The 22,197-nt window shown below is 39.8% G+C and overlaps 5 protein-coding genes across 7 annotated transcripts; 2 read left to right on the top strand and 3 right to left on the bottom strand.

Moving 5' to 3' along the window:
* The first annotated feature begins 531 nt into the window (after positions 1-531).
* Positions 532-2,534, top strand: LOC108861408 (transcription initiation factor IIB-2). Its single transcript, XM_018635264.2, has 7 exons — positions 532-1,099; positions 1,365-1,389; positions 1,477-1,606; positions 1,689-1,819; positions 1,904-1,992; positions 2,081-2,157; positions 2,224-2,534. Exons 1-7 carry the CDS (start codon positions 747-749, stop codon positions 2,355-2,357), a joined length of 939 nt encoding a protein of 312 aa, XP_018490766.1. The 5' UTR covers positions 532-746; the 3' UTR covers positions 2,358-2,534.
* A 128-nt stretch (positions 2,535-2,662) lies between these two features.
* LOC108861406 (pumilio homolog 4) lies at positions 2,663-7,416 on the bottom strand. 2 transcript variants are annotated; one of them, XM_018635263.2, is made up of 11 exons: positions 7,243-7,416; positions 6,459-7,152; positions 5,296-6,088; positions 4,677-5,205; positions 4,456-4,597; positions 4,255-4,362; positions 3,919-4,131; positions 3,716-3,826; positions 3,436-3,630; positions 3,176-3,350; positions 2,663-3,089 (listed from the first exon to the last, which is right to left on the bottom strand). In XM_018635263.2, exons 2-11 carry the CDS (start codon positions 7,101-7,103, stop codon positions 3,040-3,042), a joined length of 2,961 nt encoding a protein of 986 aa, XP_018490765.1. In that variant the 5' UTR covers positions 7,104-7,152; positions 7,243-7,416; the 3' UTR covers positions 2,663-3,039. The 2 variants fall into 2 exon arrangements, with proteins under 2 accessions (XP_018490765.1, XP_018490764.1); XM_018635262.2 differs by having other exon boundaries at positions 6,459-7,116; positions 7,218-7,415.
* Positions 7,417-7,829: 413 nt separating this feature from the next.
* LOC108861405 (exocyst complex component SEC8) lies at positions 7,830-16,418 on the bottom strand. The gene is made up of 27 exons (XM_018635261.2): positions 16,210-16,418; positions 15,766-15,900; positions 15,464-15,676; positions 14,994-15,167; positions 14,637-14,741; positions 14,294-14,403; positions 13,967-14,146; positions 13,447-13,570; positions 13,259-13,365; positions 12,604-12,911; positions 12,358-12,518; positions 12,127-12,242; positions 11,664-11,734; positions 11,454-11,584; positions 11,323-11,372; positions 11,102-11,202; positions 10,617-10,726; positions 10,336-10,443; positions 9,993-10,175; positions 9,821-9,906; positions 9,325-9,496; positions 9,149-9,226; positions 8,917-9,018; positions 8,702-8,776; positions 8,507-8,602; positions 8,374-8,423; positions 7,830-8,294 (listed from the first exon to the last, which is right to left on the bottom strand). The coding sequence occupies exons 2-27, from the start codon at positions 15,805-15,807 to the stop codon at positions 8,207-8,209; spliced, it is 3,141 nt and encodes a 1,046-aa protein (XP_018490763.1). The 5' UTR covers positions 15,808-15,900; positions 16,210-16,418; the 3' UTR covers positions 7,830-8,206.
* Positions 16,419-17,381: 963 nt separating this feature from the next.
* Positions 17,382-20,861, top strand: LOC108861890 (protein FLOWERING LOCUS D). Of its 2 annotated transcripts, none has more exons than XM_018635868.2 (5): positions 17,382-19,166; positions 19,266-20,021; positions 20,106-20,151; positions 20,234-20,415; positions 20,507-20,861. In XM_018635868.2, the coding sequence occupies exons 1-5, from the start codon at positions 17,480-17,482 to the stop codon at positions 20,539-20,541; spliced, it is 2,706 nt and encodes a 901-aa protein (XP_018491370.1). In that variant the 5' UTR covers positions 17,382-17,479; the 3' UTR covers positions 20,542-20,861. The 2 variants fall into 2 exon arrangements, with proteins under 2 accessions (XP_018491370.1, XP_018491371.1); XM_018635869.2 differs by having other exon boundaries at positions 17,383-19,166; positions 20,237-20,415.
* LOC108861892 (uncharacterized) lies at positions 20,759-22,158 on the bottom strand. The gene is made up of 7 exons (XM_018635871.2): positions 21,869-22,158; positions 21,741-21,782; positions 21,614-21,655; positions 21,454-21,537; positions 21,294-21,381; positions 21,099-21,196; positions 20,759-21,013 (listed from the first exon to the last, which is right to left on the bottom strand). The coding sequence occupies exons 1-7, from the start codon at positions 22,121-22,123 to the stop codon at positions 20,993-20,995; spliced, it is 630 nt and encodes a 209-aa protein (XP_018491373.1). The 5' UTR covers positions 22,124-22,158; the 3' UTR covers positions 20,759-20,992.
* Between the last annotated feature and the right edge of the window lie 39 nt (positions 22,159-22,197).

The raw sequence follows: 22,197 nt of genomic DNA, 5'->3' as shown, positions 1-22,197 counted from the left end.
ATATATTAGTAAACGTTTTATAGTTCATAGGTAGTTATTTTAATAATTAATAATATAAGTATGTTCTCTATATAAAACATCAACTTTGTTTTATGTTTAAATTCCAACTAAATTAATTTTGTTATGACTATCGGTTTTTTATTCTATTTTTATTAAATCGATTAGTAACAACCACTTATGCTATTCCACTTTGAACTAAATAACTTCAAACAAAGTAACGTACTATGGTCACTAACCATTATCAAAAAGATCAGAAAATATCATTTTTAATATACTTTTATTTTCATATTTAACATATTTTATTTTTTAAGACCATATAATAATTTATAAATTTATGCAAAAGTATAACATACGAACTCGGCGCGTAGCGCCGGAATATCACTACTTATAACATAAAGAAAAAGAATAGGCTTGAAAACTTTGGGCCTGATATATTTCAAAAGCCCAGTATTCTTCATTTCCATGTGTCAGATATCAAACCCACAAAAACCTTTATCAACGAATCATCTCAGCCGTTGAATCATCATAAGTCATCATGACTCGATCACTCGCAACATCTTCGAGAGAAGAGTAATCGTTGAAGAAGGAAGAAAAGAAAAGAAAAGAAAAGAAAAGCAAGCCTCAAAATCTTCTTTCGTAGTTAATCATAGTGGAAACTAGAGTCCAATTTTCAAGTGAAAAAAAGGGATTGGGTTTTAGGGTTCACTCCGACAAGAAGAGAAGAGACGAAGAAGAAGAAGAAAGCAATGAGCGACGCGTTTTGTTCGGACTGTAAGAAACACACGGAGGTCGTGTTCGATCACTCCGCCGGCGACACCGTCTGCTCGGAGTGTGGACTCGTGCTCGAATCCCACTCGATCGACGAAACATCAGAGTGGCGTACCTTCGCTAACGAGTCAGGAGACAACGACCCCGTTCGCGTCGGCGGTCCGACGAACCCTCTTCTCGCCGACGGTGGTCTCACCACCGTCATTTCCAAACCTAACGGTTCCTCTGGGGACTTTCTCTCGTCTTCGCTTGGTCGTTGGCAGAACCGGGGATCGAACCCTGATCGTGGGCTTATTGTTGCGTTCAAGACGATCGCCACCATGGCTGATAGGTAGTTTTGATCTGATTGTTTGTTTGTTTGTTTGTGGTCTGGAAGTTTTGAGAGTTTTAAGTTTCTAGAAGGTTTATATAAGGAAAGTGTATGTATGTTACTGAAAAGGAAAGACTTGACTTTTTTTTTTGGCTTTTAAATGATCTTTGTGCAATCAATGCCGCTTTAGTACTTAGTTTATGAGGCTAGATTGCTTTCATTGTGAGTTGGATTGCTTGACAAGTTGTAGTTAAATAGATTTTGATGAACCTTGTGTTTTCTCCAGGTTGGGGCTTGTGGCGACCATCAAGGTATTTATTGTGACTTCTGTTTTGATGCTTGTATATATATTTGTGTCTGTTTTGGCAATCATTTCATTTGTTGATATTGGATTAAAGGACCGAGCCAACGAGATATATAAAAGAGTAGAGGATCAGAAGTCAAGCAGAGGAAGGAATCAGGATGCTCTTTTGGCTGCTTGTTTGTACATTGCTTGTCGACAAGAGGACAAGCCACGAACAGTCAAGGGTACTTACTAGCAAACAGTTTTTGTGTGTTTTGTTTTGTTTGGTTTGGTTGATATGTTCGTTAATAATCCATCATCGTGCAGAAATATGTTCTGTTGCCAATGGAGCTACTAAGAAGGAGATTGGTCGTGCAAAAGAGTACATAGTCAAACAGTTGGGGCTTGAAACGGGACAATCTGTTGAAATGGGAACTATCCACGCCGGAGACTTCATGGTGAGCCTCTTCTTAAAAATCCAAGTGCCTTTTCGGCTTCTTAGCCGCTGCAGTTTTCATTAACTTGATTGTAAAAATCTCCAGAGACGTTTTTGCTCCAATCTTGGTATGACTAACCAAACGGTGAAGGCGGCTCAAGAATCAGTGAAGAAGTCAGAGGAGTTCGATATAAGGTTACATCATTAACCATTTACTGTCTTATTGCTTCTCTTCTCTGGGTAAGAGTATTCACACATGGAACTTTAAACCCTTTGGTTGCAGGAGGAGTCCCATATCGATTGCAGCAGCGGTTATATACATCATAACTCAGCTCTCTGATGAGAAGAAGCCTCTTCGAGGTCTGTTCCGTTCACATTTTTTTGTGAACTTCACTTAAAACAGTCGCTGATATTAAACACTTGCAGATATCTCGGTGGCAACTGGAGTTGCAGAAGGAACCATAAGAAACTCTTACAAAGATCTATATCCTCATCTTCCCAAGATCATACCAGCTTGGTACGCTAAAGAAGAAGATCTCAAGAACCTTCAAAGCCCTTGAGTGATCTTCTCTTCTCTCTTACTCAGCTTCCACGGCTTCTTGTATGATAAGTCTAAGTCTAGTTTCTATTGGAATCTCGGGTTATAGAGTTGTTTGTTCCAGACTTGAACCAGAGTTCTCAAGTAGATTTGTATCAAGAGAAAAATTAATTCATCCAAGGATTCGTGTATTGGTTAAGGCGTGTGTCAGAACAAAAGAAAACCGAATCTAACCGGATCTGAAATTCTCGGTTAATAGAAATAAGAATTCCAAACCGGCCATCTGTACATATGTTTCAAACTGTTGAACTAATTATGGGCGTAAAATGATCGATTTAAAGCTTCAGTGCTTAAGACAATAAATATTGCAATTCTTGGGGAGCAAAGCCTCAAGATATTTACATTGTTCTTATGTGAAAAATAAGAGAACTAAAGATAAGCCATTGCTTTACATAATAAAACAGCAATGCTTCACTTTTTACACAACCAAAAGAAGGTTTTAACTTAAGCCAGAGGAAATCCAAAATACATTTTATTTACTGACTTAAATTAAAAACCCTCCTTTTTATTTACAAAATTATATATATATAAACATGAACCAGTGCTTTGCTTAGTTAGGCTGTACATATATAGCTCTCTCTCTGTTCATCAAATTATCCCCTCTTTCTCTGGTTGTGTTATGAGCTTGAGGTTTACTTACATGGCTAAGGAGAAGTATTTGCGGCTAGAGATGATGAGAGCCCGATTCTTCTCTCTGCAGGATAAAAGAGCAATGATACTTGTTCATGATCATGGCCTGTGACTTACTAGAATTTATACAGAGAGAGAAGAGATACTTACCTCCAGTGGTGATAAGTTTCTCAACCCGGGCAACGATGTGTTTCCCATATGTGTATCTCTTTAAGGCATTCAAGTGGACTTTGATGCGAGAAATAATGAGTGCAAGGCTTTGATCATCGCATGTTTCAAGAACCTTCTGCACTACGTAGTTCCCGAATGGATCCTTCATCATCGCCTGCAAATTTAATAGGCGTTAGTAGGAGACTTCTGAGACATTGCAGAAAGACATGAGGGAGCAAAGATCTGTTTCAGTTGCTGACCTGAAGAGGCTCGTTTTCATCAGTATAACCAAGCATCTCATTCACTAGAACCTGGCGTTCCTCTGGACCGCCAAATGTTAAGCACTTTTCAACAACGTTAGAAGCAAACTTCTGTTGACTCATTGTCACAATCTGCCCAGCAAGCTTATTGATAATTTCTGTCCGTTCGTGTGGTTTACCGTGTTGTATGATATGCTACAGCCGAAAGCAAGGTCAACCATTATCAGGGTAGGGTGTCTATTTTCATGCACTGACTATGTAAAGCAAGCATTCAACTTACCTGAATAACATAATTTCCGTACTGATCTTGAGCTAGAGTGCAGACTGAGTTCATGATTTCCCCCATAATGATCCGTTGGGTTTCTACGTCATCAATATGCTCCAGTACCCTCTGCCGTGATTCCAGAAAAGTACATTACAAGTATTGTTAATAATGGACAAGAAGAAAAAAAAAACAGAAGGTGTGATGTGTATATATCAGACCTGGATTACACGGCATCCATAAGGGTGTGTTGAAAGGGTTAAGACTTTCCCGTAAAATGAGGAGATAATGAACTGGATGCAATCCTGAGGAAGACGCTCTATACACTTCTGGATCACATGATTACCATTCTGATCATGAACGCATTTCAAGACAGACCCATCAAGCTCTTGCACCATTCGAGTTTGCTGCTCCACATCAACCACCTCCAACGCCTGTATCAGTATCGCAGAAACAAGATAGGGACACGCTCAGAACATTTAAAAGCTTATCTCTATAAGACCCTTACCATTGTATAGTAATAAGTAGGGTCACAACAATGTGATTGTATTGAGTACCTTTTGGATAACCCTGCAGCCATACATTTGTAGAGAGAGAGCCAAAACGTGTCCAGTAACTTGTTCAGCGAGTTCTTTTCTCTGTTTGTTTGTGCCATGCTCAAAAAACTAAGAAAAAAAGAAAAAAACAGAACAATGTATGAGTATAGAGACACATATTGCCATTTGCAATGAACATTTTTAGATGCTACAGCTCTTTACCTTTTGAATGACATAATTTCCAAAGACATCTGTCATTAAAGTGCGACCAATAGGAAGTATCTCAGGGAATATTGCATTCTTTTCCTCATCTGTTGCAGTCTCCAGTTTTTGCTGAATGAAACGACTTCCGTACTGATCCATGCTGCACGTGGTGTGAAAGGAAGACAAAAAGTGAACTAGTAACCTTAAATGAAGTATATTAGGTAAGGCAAGGTAAATACCTGAACTCAATCACATGCCCAACTATTTCTGAAAGCTCCAAAGACCTTGTCTTGTTGTTCTTGAACCCTTCTAGTAAAGATGTTTCCGTTGTGCTGCCGATATCTACATGGGAAGATCCCTGTAATCCCCCAAGAGGAATTTTCATCATTGAGGCAGCAGACTGCGACATTCGCATGTTCTGGAGATTTCTTGAATTCTTGGAAGGAGAAGGTAAATGGTTTCCTAGATACATGCTGCCAAGATCATATGGAGGATTCTCATACAATCTGGAATTTGCAGCACTGAGATTACCCAGCTGATGTCTCTGCTGAGCAAGTAACATCGCGAGATATTCATTAGATGTATCTCCGTTTAACGTCCCCAAATTGTTTCTAAGAAGAGGGTGTTCACTTGGTGCACCAGTAGCTGATGCGGTATGCCGATACTGGCTGTAATGGGGGTCCATAACTGGAGAGTGAAGCTCAGAAGCAGCTTGGTTTATCAGTCTATTCAAGCTTTGTCTATCCCCTTCCCCAGTCAAATGTGAGCCTGAAACAAAAGGATATAATCAAATAGATCAATTTAAGTTGATGCACTTTTTGTGTTTATGAGAGTAAAGAAAGAGAGCGAGGGAGGTACCTTCACCGGAATAGAGCTCAGCTAATGAATTCAATTTGTTATTTACCAAATAACCACCAGATGTGGAGAAGTCCGTTCCTTTGATATTAGCATTCTGAATATTGACATCAGATAAGCCCAGGCTTCCTAATCTAGAACGGTCTGAAGTTGAGTAAAGACTCGCTGAAGAGGAAGCTCTTTTGGGGATGTTGACCTGTCCGTGAGAAGACACAGTGGAAGCACCAATGCCTGTTCCATAGCCACTCATAATTCCACCGTAATTTGCAGAAAATAACTGATCGTTTGACTCTGGCATAGCAATACCCTGTTGACGCAGAGCCTTCTTATGACCGTTGGGTATGTAACGCATGACATCAGATTGATTCTCCAATTCCACCTGAAGCTGGGAGTGCACATGGTTATCATTCAGTTGATTCATCTCTGACATGTTCAACCTCGACAGCGTGTCAGTAACATCAGCAGCAGTATGGATGGCTGAGCCAAACATATTCTTCTTCTCCACAGGACCGACTCTGGTTCCAATAGGAGGCAAACCAGAAGCCGAAGCTCGCCCTACTAGATGTGACTCAGGAGTTCTATTCCTTGGCACTGGAGAACTCATGCTAGATCCCAGCATAGCATTTGCAGTGTTCTGTCCAGCAGAATGTAACGACTCATGGAATGCTAATGGACTGTCGAATCCACCTGGACTAAAATTTGACAAGACAGCAGGATCATTCATGTCACGGAAAGTGTTGCAACTCGCAGGCCGAGAGAGTTGGCTGCGTAACGCTGCGTCTCGGTCAAGCCCTTCCTGTAAAAGTTACAAATCAATCAAGTAGAACTAATCAGCCACCTCACAGCTAGCATATCTACTCAACAACATGAATACAAACCCTAAATGTATAGACTTTTTTTTTTATTTGAATACCAAGAGGTGTTTCAGCCCAGCAGCCAACTCTGGTAAGACCATGATTAATAAATGTCTCTTAGGTAGCGAATATAAGAGACGTCTCTTAGCTTTTAACTAAAAAAAAGCTAATGAACATCTCCTAAATAAGAGATATAAGAGACTGTCTCTTACCATTTATTTAGTTAAAAGCTAAGAGGCGTCTCTCTTAATTAGCTAAGAAACCCTCCTTAAGAGACTTGCATTAATCATGCTCTAAATGTATAGACATTACCTGAAGTATATCAGCAAAACTCTTCCTTCTGGGACCAAGCCCCGGATCTAACCGCTGCACAGGTGTCTTCTGAGATCGTCCCTGAGCAACAGCATTCCTCAGTTCCATCAAATCACTCTCCGCCTGCTCAACACCCGGCTGAACAGTAAAGAGCGACGAGGAGTTGTTGTTGTTGCTGTTGTTGTTACTGTTCTCACCTTTCTTCCTCCACTCTCCAACAGGATCAAACACCGTCTCACCGTTGTGAAACCTCTGAGCGACTCTCCAATCCTCTCTAGACAGCAGCGGAGGCGGCAGCCTCGGGTTCGAGTGCTCGTTCGAGTAGTAATACGAGAGGTACGCAGGGTGCCAGCGCAGCTCGTCGTCGGACAAAAGCTCTACGCCGCCGACGTTGTTCGCAGCGTCTCTGATGTAATCGTTGGTGTTGTTGTTCAAGTACTGGTTATCCATGGCTCTCAACAGACCTTCGACCGTCGGTGGCGCGCTTCCGCTTCTGTGCACGTCGACGACGTCGCGTTGCGAACCGAATGTTTGGTGACGGTCGCGATGCTGTTGGAGAAGAGATTCGAGCTCTCTCTGGAATCGATCATCGAGATCGACATTGGATCCTCCTCGGTTCATGTTTGATCTCCTGTCACTAAACATCTCTTCCCTTCATCTGAAATCAAAATATGAAAACCTAATCAACCAACCCCTGCGAAATCAGAAAAAAAAAAAAAACAATCCATTAGAGAGATCGCGATCGAAGTTATTAATCACCTCTGGATTAAAGAATGTGTTGTACGTAAGATCTTATCGTGGACGAACGACGTCGTTCTCTCGCTTCAAGCTAACAGAAAGAAGAAGAAACACTGGGAAGGGAAGCGATCGAAGAGGCAAACAAGTCTGAGATCGCCTTCATCCTCTCCTCTCTCTCTTGTAATTCTTCTTACTTCTATTTAGATTCGGATATGTCTTGTCTCTTTTTTTTTTTTTTTGTTTTTTGTTATTTGTTTAATTATTTAAACTAATCTTTAAATTTTAAGACCGTATGATAATCCCTCATCTTGTCTATATCATTCTCTAAGATGATTAATTAATGATTGAGGCTCCTTTATTTAAATGAAGAATCTCTTCTGTGACATAAGCGAGAACCCAAGAATCTCTTATTAAAAGCATTTTGCAGTTCATTTCATACAGTACAAACAAGAGTGAGAGTGAAGTGAGATTCAGAGCCGAAATCAACACCAAGCATCAAGTTTTACAAGTAACGGTAATCACGAAGTGAGGTAATTTTTTGGTAAAACCAATAAGATAATTTATGAGTTCACCTTTGAAGATTGTGATTCTATAAACGATCAGGTCTTTATAACGGTCCAAATCAAAGATAAATGGTAGATATCTGTGGCTTTCTCTCCATTTTTTTTTTTGTTTTCGATTGGAAAATGAACTCACCTTGGAAAGTTTTATACAAACGAAATCTCTAACAAAACTCTTGCTTCTGTTTTGGACATCAAAAAACTAGACAAGTGAAAGAGAAGAAAAATAAACAAACAAACAAACGAAAAAATAATGGAACCAGGTTATTATTTCAGCAGAAGCACCAAGATGATGTACATTGTTATTCTTTTGCCTCTCCTTTGGGATGTCACCCTTGGTGATTTTTCTGCAGCTTATAAAAAAAACTAATGAAACAAGATATTAGCTGCTGGAGAAGCTATGTTTATTCATGGGGTAACCCGCGGATGGCTGCTCTGAGGAGTTTGATATCAGTGAGAGAGAATTTCTGAAAGGCGGTGTTGAGCATCTGGAGGAGTATCTCTTCCGGGAACATTCACCTTTAGAAGATTAGAATACCTGCAAAGCCCATATACAATAAGTCAACAAACCGTATTATTAGCCTCAATCAAAGGAGATAAAAAGTTGAGAAGCAGACTCTGTGGGTGTGAACATTTGGTCATGTTCCGCTATGAATGCAAGCAACGCCTGCAGAAAAAAAATCAGGTAAAGATCTGAGTATACAAATGCTGAGAATAATAGCTCAAGAAGAAACATTATTTTTAGCTAACCTCAAATGGCATGTTTAGTAGTTCAAAGTAAGTACGGACACGATCTAGGTTCTGTTGTACGCTTTCCCCATCGATATATGGAATAGCTGACATGGCCTGCCATGTATCATACACACAAATTTAGACAGTGAAATGCTTATTGTAAGTGATTACAAATAGTGAAGTCGACACCTAAATAAGACTGATGATCTATACCTGTTCCAATGCAATAGTGTTCCGACAAATTTGTTGAACTCCAAAGAGGTTTATTGATCTCATGTCAGCCAAAGCCTCGAAAAATTACATAACAAGAGACTAACGGTTTAAAAGATAATGATCAAGTGTTATATATAGTATATTAACATTTTAGTTAGAGGTACCAAAGATCTTGTCAATTCCATCACAGTAGTATAAAAAACGAGGAGGTGTACCTTAATGGACGCCCTTGCTGCAGTTCCACAAATGCCACCAAAAACATAATTGCGCTTCTCACCAGAGATGAAAGGCGCCATTCCCTCGTCCCTACGTGTTATCTGTTAAAGTAAAAAAGGAACTGTAAGAAAACATGGGAGCATAAACATAATTCACAGCAAATAAAATGATGACACGAATATTTGATGACTGTGAAACTAAACAACGCCTCGTTGAAGTGATATGACTAACCTGTGAAGTAAGAGAAATCACAAAGTCGTCTGGCTCTTCAGCATCCTCATCCTCCAAGTATTCCCGATTCGTCATTTCCTTTTCAAAACAATAGAACCGTAAGTTTTACAGCACACAGATTGAACTTTTCACAGCCATGCGCTACCTTCCTACCAAAGGGAACATTGATCACGTACCTGAAGATGAAAGACTGTTTCCAGTTGCATCTCAACACGAAGAACCTTTAGGCAATCAGTCGCAAGTTTTCGGTACTCATCAGCAAATGATGCCAGATCCCTAGGAGAAGTTGCTTGATTCCTGCTATTACCTTCAGCTTGACTTGCCGAACGAGGAACTGCTTGTCCAAGCCTACAATTTTGGGGAATTCAAAATTTGAGAAAAAGTTTTCATTTACTTGCTACTTAGGGAAGGAAGAGAGGACTAAGGAAGACATATCAACCCACGCAAGTTTCTCTTTTACACTAAACGCAGAAGTTTCTGAGTTTCTTTTAAATTTGAGTTTGAGATGGAAGAAATCAATCTAGTTTAGTCTCTTTCATATCTTTTTTTTTTTTTAATTATGCATGTCCCTTTTTCATTTGTTATAAAATCATAGAACTTCCCATTTTTCCTTGTGTCCTGATAACATGACAGGACGAGGCATGCATAAAGAATTCGATCCAAAGAACTCACCTCTCAATAGAGTCTGCCACATATTCAAGTGAGTCACTAAGAGAGGCTAACAAAATCAGTTTGTTGTCATCACGAATTAGATTGTCCTGTAAAACACACGGTTAGTTAAATAATCTCCACCAGACGAACAAATTCTTACTAGAATAAGTTTCGGACAACACATGAAACTTACCTGCTTGATAGACGGCAAACTTAAGAATAGATCATTGAGTTCTACTCCGGAGCCAACAGCCTCAGAGTGAGAAACAGAATGGCCAAGTGAAGATGGCAAACAAGCACTCGCCGCATCAAGTCGCATCAATCTCTCAATATCATGCCTCCCAATGAGCCTGTAACTGAGCTTCTCTAGCACAGCCTGATATATTAATAATCAAACTTATGCTCAGAAAGTGTGCGCAACAAATACATCGCTTTACATTTGGTGTATGATTTTGTTCTAAAGGTGCGAACCCTAAACAAGATGTTAAACATATAATTAGAAGAGACAACAAATGAGAAACGAGGAAGATCCATACCTCCATATATGATGTTCGGCATCTCTCAAATGTTCTCTCAAGAAATGTCTGAACATACTTCACAAGGTCAGTGGCAAATTTAGGCATGGCTTGAGCCCAACCAAGAACCTAGAAAAAGCGAAGAGCAAGGAAGTTCATTATAACAAAACTATCATGAAGCTGAGAACACGAAAAATTGGATTAAACCATCGAATTGAAGTATCCATCCATTCTTCTTAAGGCAGATCAAAAAATGTGAAAGCAATAGTTTGGCTTCCAGTTTAAAAGCCTAGCCAACTTGCCTCTTTTGCAAGGAGATCTATTGCCAAAAGACCTTGCAAGATAGGTCGACCCTTTTCTACAGTTGGGGTGTAAGTAGTTGTATGTGCACGGGGTCTAAATGCAGCGGCACCTGTAAAATGGTTTTTCGAACGTCGAATCATTTTCATACCAACACTACTGATACTTCATTTTCATAAACTACTAAAATGCAACAGTTCCTATAAACAACTCAAGCCCATGAATCCTTCCAAATATATGCAACAATTCCAAAGACGCTTTAACTTTTCATAAAACTGCCATACCCTATATTGACAGACCAAATTAGTTAGTTTTGCAAACAAATGCTTCTACTACCACCTTGCGATGGTAAAACTCCAAGCCTTTGAAACCAAATTAACAGCTCCCCTTTGAAGGTGTAATACTTTGTATACCTTTAGAGGATAATTACCCTAATATAGCAACAAAAAACACTATGATCAGATCTATATAGTCTATCGGGACTAACTTGATATAGCTTGTTGTACGCCTTTCCTATAGTCCACAAACATTGTCGGTAACAGGTGATCTTTCACAAAGTTCTCAGTGAATGTAAGCAATCCATCATTCCTGCATCATGTATTGAAAACTCGATGGTGAATATATAGGCGACTTCTCCGCACGGTGAGCGAGGTGTTTAGCTTTGTCAGGATGACAGCCAGTAAAGGCAAACGGAAATTTTGAACTTACACAAGCTGGGAATGCTTTTTGGGCAACATTGAAGTGATTTTATCAGTGAACTGCAAGGTACATAAGATCATAAGTCCACTGAAACACAGTTTACACTATATGGGAAAGCTTAGATGAACCAGAATGAGAACCTGAAGGACAGGCCGGTAAATTGATGCAACTAGATATATTCCCTGTTCAGGCAAAACTGCTGCAGATCCATAACCTTCCTGTGATGCATTTGAAGCCCTCTTTCCCCAGCCTTGACGAATGAGATCAGCTCCTGTCAGCAGCAGATAACATCATTAAATCCATCGAAAGCATTATAACACAAAAAAAAAGTCTGGATGAATAATTTATACCCTGATTAGAAAGCGATACAGTTGCATCTGTAAACCGAAAGGTGAATGTTAGCCCATCTTCAGGTGCACCCCTGCCGTCCACCATCATCAATAATCAGTCAAAGATCAATACTACTAACCAAACTGCAGAATTTCAGATTCAAATTTGTGTTATATTCTTCAGTGCTCCACTTTACTAGTGCGCTGAGAAGAACCTATATGACAAATTTCTAGACTTGGGTGTTGTAAAACCTTCTTTCAGGTAATCAGAAGAAATCTATGCTCTAAATTATCCCTAAACTATCGAATGAACATATTAGTTGACTGACAAGAAAACATGCTTGGTCATGGAAGTGATGGCTATCTTGACAAAATCTTAAATGTCTAATTCTTTGGGACATGTTTTCGTTGTTTATGTATCTACATGATAATGGGAAAACAATCTCCGTGAATGTAAGAACTACCAATGCTAAGGATCACTTGCCTTTTATCTTTCTTGGGAGTTTTCTTTGCAAGTTTAGCAGTTTGTGCAGCAGCATCTGCTGAAGCGGTTTCTGGAGTTGCTCGTAGAATTTCACATATGAGTTGTTGGCATTCACTCTTCACCGTTAACGTAAATTTCAATAAGCTTACGTATGAGTACCCAATAGTTCAGTGTAGTTTATAAACACTTGGCTTCACGAAAAATCAGATATTTTGAAATCTATAGGCAAACCTGTAAGACTGTCAAGGGTAAGCTGATAGTGTAGCCTCCAGTAACTTGGGATGCTTCGGAATCGGTGTTCCATTTGACATCAGTAGGCAATGACTTTGGCGTGTTAATGTCAGGTTGTGAAGCCTTCAACTCCAAAAGCTCCCCAATAACAACATGATTCTCTATAAAAGCAACAGTAAGAGAAAATTTGAGCTTTCATTATCGAAAATGAAATATTCAGACGAGTTTAACAGTTGGATTGCTCACCAAATATCTTGACAATAGTATCTAAAATTGAGTCAAGAAGGTCTTTTGCTGCAGCTTGTGCTTTGCCTCCAGGAGCCATAAGAGGCGAAACAGGGCTCACAGCCAGGTGAGATCCTGAATTTGACTTCCCATTTGGAGGTTTCTCTTTTGATAATCTATAGGCCTCTGACTGCCCTTTGATAATATGCAATCCCACAGCTCCCGTTCGATCACCCTGACTACTCCCAGACTTTGACACATTTCTAGTCTCCATATGGGCTTTAATCTTGGATATTATGATCTCATGTATTGTGGGTCGAAGTTTTTGGCTGCAAGAGAACACAAAAACATCACTAAGTGAAGTTTGAAGATTTCTATAACGGAATATAGTCAATTTCCACCCATTTTTTCCCATCGAAACCTAGTTAAATTTAAGTTGCATAGGTTATCATTCATCTTTAAGTTCAAGAATGATAAATGTTAACTCCCCCCCCCCCCCCCCAAAAAAAAAATTACACATACATTTAATAAAGATTGTGTTTAGTGATGACATCGATGACAAGTTAACTAACAAAATGAGGCCACTGCTAGCTATCTAAAACTAAAAGATATTAAAGGAGTGGATTTTCTCGCATATCAAAAACCAACTAAAAATAAAATGTATTAGAAAACGAACCATATGATAACACCAGCCGCTGCAACTTTCCCAAGCATGCAGAGACACTCAACAAGGGTCTGTAGATATTTCACATGCAATGGGTCGTCGCTCTTTCTTACTGCTTCCTGAAACAGAAGAAAAAGCAATGTCGCATCAATGAAAAAAATGGGCATAAAATATGCTATATAAACGTAACAAGCACGTACAATAAACTCGTCAGGAGTGGAATCAGAAAGCCAAGGCGGAAGTTGGTAAGAAAGCAATTTACTATCAGCGGAGGCTTCATCATGCTCTACAGAGTCCTCTTCGTCATGTCCATCAAATGATGAACTAAGAAACACAAGGTGGTTAAAGAAAGACATATTAACGAAGTCAGGGAATGGCAAACAAGCAAAATATTTTAATAAAAGAAGAACAAATGTAGCACAAAACCTTAGGCTGACAAAGCAACTTCTGCCATAATTAATTTACAGCATTTTTTCTTTTACAGACAAAATTTTTAATGAAGGAAATTACAAGGAGAACCTCCACACAACGATTAGAGATATAATGCAATTCTCAACCTATATTATAAATAAAGCCGCGAGAACCTCTATAAAGAACCGTAACGAAACAGACAGTTACTAAACAGTGATCCCTCCGAATAATATTAATCTTTATACACAAAGAAAGTGTCACTAATATCCCATAAAGAATCAATGGAAGTGAAAGATTGCTAAATCATACCCTTCTTCAGTAGAAACCGTTCTATGTGAACCATTTGTGAGCCCTCTAACACCAAACTGACTATCACCTTTCAGTGTCCGTGTTCTACGAGAAAGTGGTTGTGAGCTCATTCGACTGGCTGCAACAGCTGTTGTTGTTGGTACTTCATCATCTCTTTCATATATGCTTGACGCAACTGAACTGCAGCATAGACAAGGTTAAGAACAGAAGATTAGGCGATGAAAGAAGTGATAACACACACTATCAAGTAAGGAGGCGACTGTAACCAAGGATAAAAGGCAGCACAGCTTCTGAAATTTGCGTGTAGAAGCTGAAAAAGAAACCTACCTGTATTCACCTCTATTGTATAGGTGTGCATGCAAATCGTCTAGAATTTTGAAGAAAAGAGATCCTCGCAGCTTAGATAGCTCAGATCTGACATCTTGAAGAGCACCAACCTAGGTGAACGTACCAGAATATCTATAAGTACAACATCCAAGTGAGCAGTGGATCTCTCGAACAGAAATGATAGGAAAATCCCGATGGAAACTAGATGTCAACAGATCCCATTCAACGGATTAGTACTAAAACAGTCCTAGAGATCAAATTGGCAATTGAATGGGAAGACGCAAGATAATTCCCATAAGATTTCTTTTCCAGTATTTGCTAGCATTGACGGTTAGAAAAGTACCGTTTGAAGGCCCTCACGCTCAAGCATCAGAGACGACTGGAGATAAACTTGAATAGCAGCATAAAACTGCTTATCGGCAATGAGCTTCTCAATACGAGATGGAACCTGTTCAATGATTCAAAAGGCAGAGCCACCATTGTCACATCAGACTACCAGAGAAGCAGTTTCTTTTAAATAGCACAAAGTAAAAGAAACTAAGTATAAATATTGGAAAAATATCAACAAATGTATCATCAGAAACACAGAGTGCTATCATGAATGAAGTAAAAAAACTTCAGAGCAGCAAATACATAGCAAGAACTGACAAAAAAAAAACAAAAGAATCAACTAAGAAATGTTAAGGCTAATCCAACCAACCTTAGCAATGCCCTCAATTTGATCCAACACAGAGATGATGTGCCGCAGTGTTACAGAACGGTACCACAACTGGTGTAATTGTTTATTGCGTGTACCCAAGCTCTTCTTTGCATCCGCCAAATCATGCTTCAAGTCGCCTAATTTTTCAGTGGACTCTCTGAATAGACGCAAAATCTGATGAAGAATACATTAAAAAAAAACGAGAGAATCAAAATCAACATACTTCACGAATGAAACTTTACTAAATAAATTATCACTTGACAAGCATTCCAAAAGAAAACCTAAATTTGTAAATAAACTCAAGACTTAGTATGGATATTAGATTTGTAAAATTTACACATAATCTGAATGCACTAAGCGGTAACAGAAGTTTATATGACATACACATGGTTGTTTGTTGCTTTAGACAAAAAGAAAAGGCTGCATCCAGTTAAAAAGGAAGAGGTAGGCAAGGCAGATTAAATAGAAACCTGAGAGTAGTTTTGAATGGCCTTGTTGAAACCACCATGATAAGCATGGACAACTTCATCCACAACCTCCTCGACGACATCGCTTTGTTCCCTTAATATACGAATGTCAGCTTCACGGTCTTTTGAAGTGATGATGTGGACCACATGTGGCAAAGAGTCAAAACGTGCAGCAGCCCAGCTCTCATCTATTTGCGCCAGCTCCTCCCTAAGGTACTGCAATAACCATCATCATCACTCAGGCACACACACACACACATACATGTACTCCAAAAGAAAAAGAAAAATCGAAAGTGTGGACTTACAGTTTTATCCGAGGGAACAGGCAAGTCGTTGAAAATCCCCATGCTCGCGAAAACTCTTTTTTTTTTTTTTTTGCGTTTGCCTTGTTCGAGCCTAAATGAGCATCCCTAAGCACATTACAATCAAGCTCTCTGGAGCTGAAATAAAAAAAAACCAACGCATACATGAGCTATAGACCATGCTGCTAACAGTATCACAACGATGCTTCTGCGTCCCCTTCGCAACGGAGGGGACGCAGAATTCAAGTGAGGAGAAGACATGGTGAACATTTCAATCATAGCGAAGGATCTAACGATACGCGGAGAGAAAGATAATATCCAATTACGCAATTACGTTGAGAATTTAACTACAGAATCGAGAAATTGCAATCAAACACTAAGTGTGGGAGTAGATCTAGAGACACGAAATCGTGAAGACGAAATGGATTTTCAGCTACGAATTCTTACGTGGGATACGAATCTGATGAGTGCGTCTCCGATCACCAAGAGAAAAAAATAGGAGAGCTAACAAGAAAGAAATATATCTAAACGCCTTCTCTTTCTCGTTCAAAGTTTTTTTCTAATTTACCAGACTTTTTCTTCTCTGTAATTGTTTTTCTCTTCCACTTTTTCCCTTGTTTTCTGTTTGAGTGAATTGGTCAAAATCCTAAAATATTAATTTTATTGTGGGGAAATTAGTCACACAGAACAAACATTAACAGTACATTTTTTTTGTTCAAACATTAATAATACTAATTATCAAAAAAATAAGAATGTACATGTAAACCAGTACATTTGCAAAAAGATTATCCATAAGTACAAAGAAAGAAGATTAAGTCATATTTCTTACAATGAGTTCGCAACATATATAGGTTTAACTTTGTACATTTGCAAAAAAAAAAAATTGTTCGTATAATTTTTCTTTTAACATGCTGATGTTTAAATATTACTAATAATCAGACCAAAATAAAATAACCAATAAAATACATATCATTATAAAATATTTTTACTTTTTAATATCTTATATAATAAATTTGTTGTATAACATTTACATAAATTGCTTTATAAGTGGTTGTATGAGAATAAATCTAAAATCTTGTGTTAAAAATTTTATTAAATTATGAATTTTTATAAATTCTTTTAAAATTAAATAAATTTATATTTTTAACAAGGAAATCATTTTAGATCTACAAAAATTTATTATGAAATCAAATTTAGTAAATAACATAGAAAATGAATTAGAATAAAATATATAATCAATAACATATGATTTCAACCAACAGATATTGGTCTACTGGTGTCCGTCCTGAATTCGAGTCGTCTTGGCCAACTTTCCATCTATAATTAGTGTATGTCTGGATGGAAGACTTTTTGGGGATTAGTCCGGCTTACCGCCAGAAAATCTCAAAATTAAATAAAAAAAAATAACATATGATTTTAACATAAGTTTAAAATATTTTAAATTTACAAATACATCAAAATAGTACACAAATTAATAATTTCACTAAGATAATACTGTATATGAAAATTGATTAGATAATGATACACGTGTAAAACAAAATCTCGTCGGTGTAATGGGCTGGTTCACGACTACGTTCATAAAAAAAAAGGAATTCCATGATGGGCTTTGTAGAAGAAACTGGGCTTTGTACAAGAAACGTTTCTTTTTTCCTCCGTCTACCTTCCTCCTCGTCCTGTCGTCCACCACGACGCTCCTCTGCAATTCGACGGCGGAACCATGAATCCACCGGATAACAACCAAGATAATGCTCCGTCTATACCCCACTCTCATCTCCCCACTCTCCCTCAACAACAATCCAACTCGAATCCCAACCCAGACCCAACCTCGAATCCATCATCTCCGAGCTCAATCCCTAACCCTAGCTTCGAGCAGATGGTCTCCTTCTCCGCGCCGAAGAAACGAAGGAGAGGCCGATCCCAACGCACAACGTCGTCGTCGTCGTCGTTTCACGTCCTTCCCGGTAAGCTAAACATAGACGTCGGCGGTAGATCGTCAAACCCTGGGATAGGCGACGAGATCATCACCATCAACAAGGAAGCTACCACGGAAGCTCTCCTCGCTCTAACAGCTGGCTTCCCGGCCGATTCCCTCACCGAGGAGGAGATCGACTTCGGCGTGGTCCCCGTCGTCGGAGGGATCGAGCAGGTGAACTACATTCTGATCAGGAACCATATCATATCGAAATGGAGAGAGAGTATCTCCAGCTGGATCGCGAAGGAAGCGTTTCTCGATTCGGTTCCTAAGCATTGCATCAGTCTCTTGGACTCTGCTTACGACTACTTGGTTTTACACGGTTATATCAACTTCGGTATATCGCAGGCGGTTAAGGAGAAGATTCCGGTTCAGTCGAGTAAGCCTAGTGTGGTTATAGTTGGAGCTGGGTTGTCTGGGTTAGCCGCGGCGAGGCAGTTACTGAGGTTCGGGTTTAAAGTGACGGTTTTGGAGGGAAGGAAACGGCCTGGCGGGAGGGTTTATACAAAGAAGATGGAAGGGAATAGAGTGGAGGCCGCGGCGGATTTAGGCGGGAGTGTTTTGACTGGGACTTTAGGGAATCCGTTAGGGATTATAGCGAGGCAGTTAGGTTGTTCTCTTTACAAGGTAAGAGATAAGTGTCCGCTTTATAGGGTTGATGGTAAACCGGTTGATCCGGATCTTGATATGAAGGTGGAGGCGGCTTTTAACCGGCTTTTGGACAAGGCTAGTAAGCTTAGGCAGCTGATGGGTGATGTTTCGATGGATGTTTCGCTTGGTGCAGCGCTAGAGACGTTCAGGCAGGTTTATGGGGATGCTACCGAGGAGATGAGTTTGTTTAACTGGCATCTTGCGAACTTGGAGTACGCGAATGCGGGTTTGGTGTCTAAGCTCTCTCTTGCCTTCTGGGATCAAGATGACCCTTACGATATGGGTGGAGATCATTGCTTTCTGCCTGGAGGAAATGGGAGGCTGGTTCATGCTTTGGCGGAAAATGTGCCGATCTTATATGAGAAGACTGTTCAAACGATCAGGTATGGTGCAGATGGTGTGAAGGTAACCGCTGGACATCAAGTGTACGAGGGTGATATGGTGCTGTGTACAGTTCCTCTTGGTGTGCTTAAGAACGGGTCCATCAAGTTTGTGCCGGAGTTGCCTCAGAGGAAGCTTGATTGTATAAAGAGACTAGGTTTTGGGTTGTTGAATAAAGTTGCAATGCTGTTTCCGTTTGTGTTTTGGGGCACGGATCTTGATACCTTTGGACATCTTACTGAGGATCCAGCCAACCGAGGTGAGTTCTTCCTCTTCTATAGCTATGCACAAGTTGCGGGTGGTCCTCTGTTGATCGCGTTGGTTGCGGGAGAAGCTGCTCATAAGTTTGAGACAATGCCACCCACTGACGCAGTTACTCGTGTTCTTCAGATTCTTAGGGGTAATAGATTTACTATACTCAGATTAATCATTTGTGAGGAGACCTAATCTCCATTAAGCTTAGTTAAAAATTCACACTTTGCATCCTGATTTATTTCAGGTATGTATGAACCACAAGGAATAAATGTCCCTGATCCAATTCAAACGGTCTGCACCAGGTGGGGAGGGGATCCATTCAGTTTTGGATCTTACTCTAACGTTGCAGTGGGAGCTTCAGGTGATGATTACGACATATTAGCAGAAAGTGTGGGAGATGGTAGGCTTTTCTTTGCCGGGGAAGCCACGACAAGGAGGTACCCTGCAACCATGCACGGAGCTTTCGTTACTGGTCTGCGAGAAGCTGCTAACATGGCTCAATCAGCAAAGTCCCGGGGCATACGGAAAAGAATCGATAGGAACCCTTCAAAGAACCCTCACGCATGCGCTACCCTTCTTGCAGATTTGTTCAGGGACCCTGATCTGGAGTTTGGGAGTTTCTCCATAATCTTTAGTCGGAGGAATCCAGACCCAAAGTCTCCTGCAATTTTGAGGGTAACGCTAAGCGAGCCTTGTAAGAGGAACGAAGATCCAATAGCAGATCAGTACTCGAACAAGATACTGTTTCAGCAGCTTCAGTCTCATTTCAATCAGCAGCAACATATTCAGGTGTATACGATGTTGACTAGGCAACAGGCTCTTGACTTGAGAGAAGTCAGAGGTGGTGATGAAAAGAGGCTTCACTATCTATGCGAGACACTTGGAGTGAAGCTGGTGGGAAGAAAAGGTCTGGGGCTCGGAGCTGATTCCGTCATCGCTTCTATTAAAGCTGAGCGAACCGGTCGCAAGCCAGCATTGTCATCTTCAGGCACAAAATCTGGTTAGGCTTCCTGATTTGATTACTCTCTATACTTGTTGTACAGAACAAGTAATGACATATTTTGCATCTCTCTTTATTGAGAAGGTATATTAAAATCAAAATCTGGTGCGTTGAAGCGGAAGCTGATCAGGTAAACTACAAGCGAATTTATGTGCAATAATCTCACTCACTTGTCAATAGAGATTTGCTTAGATCTTTTTCTGTTGCATAAGAAGGATTAAAGGACCGGTCCAGCTGAATCCAAGTAATAATGGCGACTCGGAGACTATGAAACATGAGTCTTTAGGGAATGGCAAAGCCTCTGAGCAAGCGACAATAGTAGAGGCGATAGGAAGCAGCAGCAGCATGCAAGAGGAAAGCAAATGGTTGGGCACAGGAGTTGCATCAAGTTCCGGTATTCATTCTTCTTAATTATTGTCACTCATGGGAGTATTGATTTGATCCTTTTGGAAGTCTGATCAATTTACACTGATGATAACACGCAGGTGGTTCCTTACATGGAGAGACGATGAAAAGATGAACGAATGAACGAACAAAACCCCACTCAAGCAAATGAGTTTGATGAAGACAAGTACAAATATAGTTCTGGTCTCAACTCCGACCCAAGCCAAGCAACTTGAGGGGAGGCCGCAGGTGCAAATGAATGATGATCAGTCACTTACCTCCTTCAAAAGTCTCGGGAGAGTCTTAAGATTTCATCCCACTTCCTTTTATTTACAGATGGTGTATCATCTCTCTTTTCATTGTAACTTTATGTTATCAGACAAATACTGACTATTTATCCACGTAAGTAGTGTTTTGTAATGTACACGAAGATTAATCAAATGACTAAATTCTCTCTGTTTTGTAAATAAAAGTAACACAACACTCTTTATATGATCAAGTGAGTTCCCATAGCGGAACAAAACTCATAAGAGCCGACTTACAGAGCCATTCCCGAGCTGTCCTCTTCTCTTCATCAGTAGAAACCTTCAGCTGGAACCGCTCCCGTTCTGCATAGAGAAGAAGTGTTTTGATTGTTTAATGTGTCGGTATTCAAGACCATAAGCTGAAACTAGTGTTTTGAGATTCACTAACCAACAACTCATGATCTCCCATGATTTCTTCCATCAACTCTGAGATGGGTTTATCAGCGCTGTTCGGAACCATAGCTGCAAACACAGCTGGTTCTAGCCCTGCATTTTCGATCCACCAGCTTTATAAACGACATGCTATAAAGTCTTCATGTTTTCTTTTTGTTTCTTAAATGCATTTTAAACAAGAAGAAGGTACCAGTTTCTGGAAATGCATCAATGAACATCATCATCTCTTCTCCTGTCAAACCAGACAAGAAGCAGATCCGTGGCAGCGACTCCGCAATCTGTACAGCTGATTTATGTAAGAAAACAACAACAACACAGTAGAATCATTGATGGTAACTGAAGTCGCATACTTTAACTCTCTTGAGGTCAGTCTGTCTTGTGTTAACTGCTTCCCATAACGAACGCGGGATCATATCTTCTGTGCAGAACATAATCTGGAATTTTTCACCAATCAACAAACATTAGTCTGGCATCATCTTGCAATGGTAAGAGAGTGAATTTCAAATTTACCTTCATGAATTCGCCATCGAGCTCCTTAAGAAGCTCTTGTATCTGCAATACAAGATGATAGATTAATCCAAAGACACGACAATGCAGACAGGTGATAAGTAACTCTGCTTACAGTTTATATTGTTACCTTCTGTGCTTCATGAACTTGAAATCCAAGCAACAGCAAAACCTGCAAAAGAAGATGTGTTCAAGAGTGTTGTCTATGATCACAGACTTGAACAGTCGGCAATGATTAAAAGAGTGAAAGAAACTGACAGGAGGGCCGAACAGAGGATCCTCAGGATCCAAAGGTACAAACTTTGAATCTTCCTCTAGTTGCTGCGGAATCTCTTGTGCTGAACCTTTGACACAGAGCTTTTGCTTGCGCTTTGTGTTTATGTGGTGAGGTGTGTTGCTTGCCCATGACAAAGAAAACGTAGCAAGCCCGAAGATGCGGGAGCTTACTAAGTTCTTATACGAAGAAGAAGAAGTCGGCCTTGAGACTTCAAACCGCAGCAAAGAAGACGACATTGCTCCTCCTCCTCCCTATCTCATTTGCATCGTGATTGTTAAGATAAAATTGTTTTTCTAACCAATAGTGTTTC

This window comes from Raphanus sativus, chromosome 5 (genome assembly GCF_000801105.2).
Source record: "Raphanus sativus cultivar WK10039 chromosome 5, ASM80110v3, whole genome shotgun sequence".
NCBI lineage: Eukaryota > Viridiplantae > Streptophyta > Magnoliopsida > Brassicales > Brassicaceae > Raphanus > Raphanus sativus.
Note: the sequence above shows the minus strand (reverse complement) of the source record. Positions and strands in the feature narration are given on the sequence as shown.